The 7,027-nt window shown below is 37.8% G+C and overlaps 1 protein-coding gene across 1 annotated transcript in view; it reads right to left on the bottom strand.

Annotated features, from left to right (window-relative positions):
* The window catches only part of asic4a (acid-sensing (proton-gated) ion channel family member 4a), a 108,723-nt gene that overhangs the window by 14,658 nt on the left and 87,038 nt on the right, over positions 1–7,027 (bottom strand). Inside the window, exons 2-3 of the mRNA XM_067409604.1 lie at positions 1,752–1,896; positions 1,370–1,497 (exon numbers count right to left, since the gene is read on the bottom strand). Coding sequence (XP_067265705.1) covers positions 1,370–1,497; positions 1,752–1,896 — 273 coding nt within the window. The remainder of the gene's footprint in view (positions 1–1,369; positions 1,498–1,751; positions 1,897–7,027) is intronic.

The raw sequence follows: 7,027 nt of genomic DNA, 5'->3' as shown, positions 1-7,027 counted from the left end.
ATGGATGTACATTACAATATGGGGGGAAAAATCGGTCACTACTTCAATTTCAAGTAAAATTACTCATCTGTCAGGACTATTGTTTATTATTATTGGCAGTTCAATATGCTCCATGCTCCTGCTTAAAATACCTGATGTCATTAGGGAGAGTTAAAGGTGCTACAGAGGATGTTTTGTTTTATACATTTTTGCAATATTACTTGAAACTGTCTTTACTAACTGATAAAAGACTATTTATTAGGTGCACTGAAAGGAATAATATCAATATACATCATCTGTGCACGAGGTAGGGCCTTAAAAACATCAGCCAATCGTTTGTGTGATCATCGCGTAAACGATTGGCCCTCTGGCTTGTCAATCACTGCCATGACGTTCCTTGTGAGAGACGTGCATGCTCCAGTAACTTTCCACAGGCACCGCATGCGATGTTTTTGTCAGGAGTAACAACTGCAGATTATGAGTTCCCTGCGGTGATTCCGACATAATGAATCCACTAACACGACACAACGAATGCCGGTGGTAAACACTCGTGCACGAGTTTTGGGAGGCGTTCCCTCGAAATGAGCTGTGAAGGAAGGGGGTTGTTCTTACGCATGCGCTCATTTCAAAAACTCAGTAACAGTCTTTGGTTTTTCAGTCGACGATAAGATCCTCTGTAGCACCTTTAAGGGGCTTTCGCACCTTTTCATAGTTCCTAAAACTATTGGCTTAAGTACCCAGATTCTGGCGTATTCGCACAGCAGGAACTAGGAATGATTTTAGTTCTAGAAACTCCTTTTGAGGGAACTAAATTAGCTCCTACTTCAGAGGTCTAAACCAGCACAGGAACTATCATTACTAAGATGACAAGACATTAATAAATGTCTCAAACTCATTTGATTAAGGACTTCAAATTGATTCTGATTCGATAAGGTAGACTCGGACCCAACACTATAGGTACTAGTCATCCATGCTTATGTCACAAATAAGGAAATCTGGACCTGGTAATACATGCATGATTTGTGGTTCAACTTTGCAAGCATGGTGGGCCTTCAACTGCCAATCACTTTCTCAACTCTCTGTGTGTTTCACACTTGCAAAGAAATCCTTCTCCACTAATTGCCTGCTTTTATTTCTTCACTTCAGTATAACAAGGAACAACATGATTTTTTTCCGAAATATTATATAGCAAGAGCTGCCTAACAATTCATCCAAAATATTTTACTTTTGTGTTCAGAAAAACAAACAAACAAACAAACAAACAAACAAAAAAACAGCAATTGGTGGAATACTGATGTGACTAGATGGTACTGTACTTGGAAGGTCAGACTTCATTATAGGTGGTACTCGGCCTGAAAAGTTTGAGAATGATTCAAGGGAAGGGTTATACCCTTTGTTCTTGACAAGATACAAAGGTCTGGAATCCCGGAGAGACTCCAAAGCCCAGCTGATGGATGTAGGGCGGCTCATCCTGACTGTGGATCTGAACACGGATTCCTGCCTCTAAAGATGTTTCATCTGAAAGAAAAAAAAAGAAAAAAGAAAAAAACTGAGGTAAGAAAGCAGAGCAGGCAATATGAAAGGGAACACGAAGATAAGCCTCACCTATCCCCCTATCAATACAAATGGGAAAATAACATCACGAATAAACCTTGAATTTAAACATGTTTATCTTAACAGCTTGTGCAGACAAGCTTCTGAGAACCAGAAAATATGGGATGACTTTGCAACTTTCGGACCAGAAATCATCTCTGTGTGGCATTATAACTTACTTGTCTCTTTCCAGATAGGCAGATATTCATCCTGCTGGATATCCAACATAATCTCCAGCCCGTTTCCCATCCCTCCTTGCTTTGTCTTCCTGGAGGTTGATTTGTTGCCGTTGAAAGTATAGCATTTCCCGTATCTTGTGTAGACCTATGAAAAAACACCAATGATTAATTAAAACTGTCATACTCTGGCATCGGGGAAGCTATAACAACAAACAAGCTACAATCTTTAGAAGCCATAATTTCTTTCTATAAGATTTAATGAACCTTTTGATCCCTCAAAGTGATGCCTTTTGAGATGCTTATGATTAATTGGGGAAAAGGCCACTTTAAACATCAAAAGTTGCGAAGCAATTCCAGCTCACATGAAAAGCCAAAACAGACAGTAATTAAAAGTTTTACAATGTATCATTCTGTCAGTGGGCATTTGTATTCAGTTGGCATAATAAACAATGTTTTCTCTGTTTCATTCCTGTCATATTCATTTTGACGAGAGAGTGAGACAGTTCTACAATCCGTACTACATTATAATGCAATGTGTTTTTTCTTCAAACAAGAGGAAAATGAATAGTCCACATCCTCAGAAACATATCTGCCTCCACAATGAAATCATCACATCAAAATAATTGCTCCACATGGGTAATAATATTGATAAGAGTAGACTAAATCAAAAGCAATAACTTTTGAAATTGTACTTAATATCCTTCCATAAACCACAACCACTAAAAATAAATAAATAAGCATGCAATTTATTTATAGTCCCCGTCTCTCTTCAAGCTAAAGTGACAAAAATACTATTATTCAGGTACTATGCAGCCTGATGCACAGGAATCCATAATGAAATACTCAAGAATAAAAGACAAAACCACTGTCAAATAAATTTCAGGAGGGAATGGATCAACAAAAAGCACATGTGGATGAAGAGTAACTCTAAGTGGGTGTCCTGTACCTCAAAATACAGAAGGAAAAAAACAAACAAAAAACAGACACAATAAAAAACATTTTCATTAAATCATTTCTCTTCACATCAGTCCTGGGAGCCCAATTCTTTCTGACCTTTACTTCAGAAGGTTTTTTAGTTCCAACATGCCAAATCGAACCACTATCACAAATAAAAACAAAGCCTGATTTGTTGGATTAACTGAAAGCACAGACAAAGAAAGAAAGAAATGTTAGAAAGACTCTTGGCATTGCTGAAATGTCCAGTATAGCTCTGGTCTCAAGCACATGTTTTGGATGCTGGTCCCAGCATGTCCTCCTTTATTCAACCTAATTTCTGTCCTCATTTATTCAACCTTATATCATTCCAAACCTGTATGGCTTTCTTTTACGAGACATTTAGCAGAATGTCTGAGCCACTCTTGTCTATATAATTAAAGTGGATCGTTTAAGTTTAAGTAATAAAATTACTCAATAGAAATATTTAAAAAACAAAAACTAATAAAAGTGACAAAAGCACATAAAGTTACTAAAACAAACTAAAATGTGCAAATAGCCTGCCTTGTTGAGAGAGGCTATTTACACTAACTCCACCCACTATTTTCTTATTGAGCCAGACACAATTACAAAAGTTCACACTTAAAGGTACAATATGTAAAATTTTTGCAGTAAAATATCCAAAAACCACTAGGCTAGTGTTATATATTTTGTCCAGCTGATTACTAACAATATCTTTAATGTTTTCAACTACTTGTAAATAATGAGAAAATTCCCATTCTAAACAGTGACACGGGGCAGTGCAGTCGCCTGTCAATGACGCAGTTACCTTTGTTACCGCCTTTACTGACGTAGAAACCACATGACAACAGTGCCGTGGACAAATGCGGAAGTAGTGTCTAGCGTCCAGCAAACCACTAGCTTGCTTCAAGCAGTTCCTTATTTACTTCTTGCACGTTTTATGGTGGATTGTGTTACTTATTTATGGAACATAATTACTGTTTACCATCTGCCGCTGGTTCTGTCGACAAGGACAGCTCCCGTAAACTCATGACCGGAAAAGCGGAAGCGGCGCCGGCGGCTGTGTCATAATAAAAGTCCCGCTGCTTGTGAGGCGTGTGTTGATCAATTGCTCCAGCTCCTCGTTCAGCTCCCGCAACACTCGCTCCTGCTCTGCTTCATACTACAGTAACGTTAATAATCACATCCACGTACATGAGTTCTTCCAGACTCCAATCCCTATTCTTTTGCACCGTCCATTGAGATGGAGACCACATGTCCCAAGTTTCCGCTCTAATACTTGGCGTCATCAAACTACGCCTTTGTTTTGAATAGGCTTCTAGCGACCTCTAGCGGAAAAAAATATCACAAATTGTACCTTTAAAAATAATCAGATGGCATGCTGTCCGAGGAAAGGGCTCCAAGCTTGGTATTTGGCCCAAACCCAGAGTACTCCTCGCGAATCTTTGGTTAGGATAGTAACCATGTGAGTGTGAGGAGATGGGGTGGTGGAGGGATGCAGAAAAAACTGTCAAGAAACATAAGTGAGTCGGCTACATATTTATAAGCCTCCAACGTGGTCCACCCAAACTTTGTTAATAAATCATCATAAAGAGAGGACAGAATCAGTGGAGTGGAGCTTTAGGTGGGTGGCAATATATTTTAACTCTTTCTTTTCCCTTTCCCAATTACATATCAGCTTTAAATATAAATTAAGAAAAAAATATTTTTATTAGTGGGAATAAAGGGTTAGGAGTAGGCATAGGGGAGGTAATGTGAAGGACAAGAATGGTCCCAATAAAGCAGTACCTATTTATGATTTTAATAAATATAATAATGTACACTGAATATCTTGTTATAATAAATAATTTCAATATACTGTGGTGCCAATAGTATCTGCCAAAATTTGCACTACGTATAATTAGCATCCAACAACTATATACATTTAGTGCAAAGAAAATACTGCTATTTGCACTTAGTGTAAATAGCATCTTTCCCTATCTACACTTTGTGCAAATAACCGCTGCCAAAATAAAAATAAAAACTGAAAATATAAAAATAAAAGCCAATTCAAAAATATTAATAAAACACTATTCATAACAAATGTAATGTGTACAACTCATGCCTTAAATTTAAAGTCATACAATAGCTTTGTGTGAGAGACAGATCAAGTTTAAATTTGACCATTATCTTTCAATGTATGGAAAAGAGCAACATAGACTGGGAAACTCATAAGTTTTACTTCAGAACAGCATAATTATGGTGATCCACCAACTATATTAGAACCTACCCAAAATAAACTAGTATACAAAGAAATTCATGCTGGTTTAAGACAATCTTTTAATCAGAGTGGCTGACATTAAAAATTACTGTTATAAATCAACCAAATTTCTCCAACAGCGAGGCTTGTTCTGAAGAGAAGGGACCGTTAGGGGCCACGTATGTATCTAACACATGGCTGTTCATTTAGCAGCTTGCATGTGGAGTCTGATCTCAGCTGGCTCCGTGCTGAATCAAAGCAGGGCTCTCCGAGCAATACGGGCGTGCAGTAATTGCCAGCTGCAGCTGTGGAGGCCGCACACCATACAGCTGTAATTAAGGCCGGAGACAGCCAGTGTTTTCACAAGCAGACGCTGGTCAAACGCGATAAAAGAACATGGATATAAACATCATTTTACATAATCAGGCTGCAAACAGAAAACACACAAACACCATAGACGTAATGTTTAGTACATATAAAACGCATATAAGTGTGTCAAATATAATGATGCAACATGATAAAGTAAAAAGTAAAAGAACACTATTTTAATATAAACCAATGAAAGAACATTCAAAAAGGTCAGAATGTAAAATATGACATTTAAAGTAGTCATTTTAGTCAGCACCAAAGCCAGGTTTCCAGCATGATGGTGTGCAAACTGCCTTTTTGACTGACATGAACTATTAATGTGAGAAGGGGCAGTGGAGACTGGCAACAATCGATTCAGTCCTGTTTATTGACATGTTTAAGTTTCCATTGCTGCTCTAATCTGGTCCGAAAGAAAACCAGGGGGACTGTATAGGAAGAAACAATAGCAAAGACCTCTCATTCCACAGTTCTGCTCTGAAACTTCATCTTTCAGGGGACGGTCCACTTTGTGTTCACAAATGATTTTTGGGAGGGCAATGGAAGCTTTCCCATCATGCAGCAGTGGAAATGGCTGCTGGCACAGTCTCCTCTGCCTCATTTCTCTGCTTTAGAGCCCAGTGCCCAGAGCGCCTCTGATTGATGGACCATTTTCTCTTGTAACATCTCGCCCAAAGTCAGCAAAGGTAAACAGTCCAACTTTTGTCTGTTCCCAGAAACAGACTTCCTGCTGTGGGTTACTAAATTCCCCAGTTGAACAACTGCCACTGTTTGATGAGTTAGGGGCATTCAGATTATTATTATTATTATTTAATTGTAAATCTAAATACTTTTTGTCAAAGGAAGTGTATTAGATCCCATAAATATAATATTCTGTTATATTTTTACTTTTATGACCAAAATATCTTTCAAATATGCTAAATATCAATGCTGCTTAAAGGTACAGTAAGCAATTTCTGAGAAACACTGTTGATATTTGAAATAAGTCAGGGTTCTTTAGAGATATAATGTTTCAGCAAGTCTGCTTAATCAATTACCAAAGAAGCATGTCAAAATTAGGAAAATAAGATTTTCTTATCAAGGTGATAACATATTGTGTAGCTGGTCTTAGTTTAAGGCAATATTTGATCTACAGGTAAGTATGTTGAACCAAAACATTTAAAGAGAAGTAATTTCTTGACAATTAAAAGTGTTATAAAGCCCACTGAATCATTCTCAGACTTAATGCTGATAACAATGGAAGCACTTGGGAGAGAACTGTCAGGAGACTTATTTCTTAGCACAAAAGAGGACAGTGCTACAAGAGGATTGCCAAATCATTGTTTTAAGTGTGACAATATAGCAAAAGGAACACAGAAATTCAAAAATAATGGACTTGTGACAAGGCCCCTTTCATTTTAAGCTTTCATTTAGTGATGGGGGATTTTTTCGCTAGACAAAAAGCAGGAGAAATACCAAGCGAGTGTCTCAGAGCCAGCAAAAGCTATGAAAAGAGTGACTGCATGTTTGTTGTTCTCACTGGAACTACCTACTGTAGCCAAAGCACAATAAAGTCAGATTAAGCCCATCTTTACAAAATATAGATTCTGGGAATCAATACTCTGGTCTCATGAGACCAAATCAATCATTTCGGATCTAACAGCATCCAAAATGTTATGGTGTTGCTAGAGGAGGAGTACAGTGAGAAGTGCCTGGTTCCCACAGTAAAGTTCAGTGG

Source organism: Chanodichthys erythropterus, chromosome 14 (genome assembly GCF_024489055.1).
Source record: "Chanodichthys erythropterus isolate Z2021 chromosome 14, ASM2448905v1, whole genome shotgun sequence".
NCBI classification, from domain to species: Eukaryota; Metazoa; Chordata; class Actinopteri; order Cypriniformes; family Xenocyprididae; genus Chanodichthys; species Chanodichthys erythropterus.
Note: the sequence above shows the minus strand (reverse complement) of the source record. Positions and strands in the feature narration are given on the sequence as shown.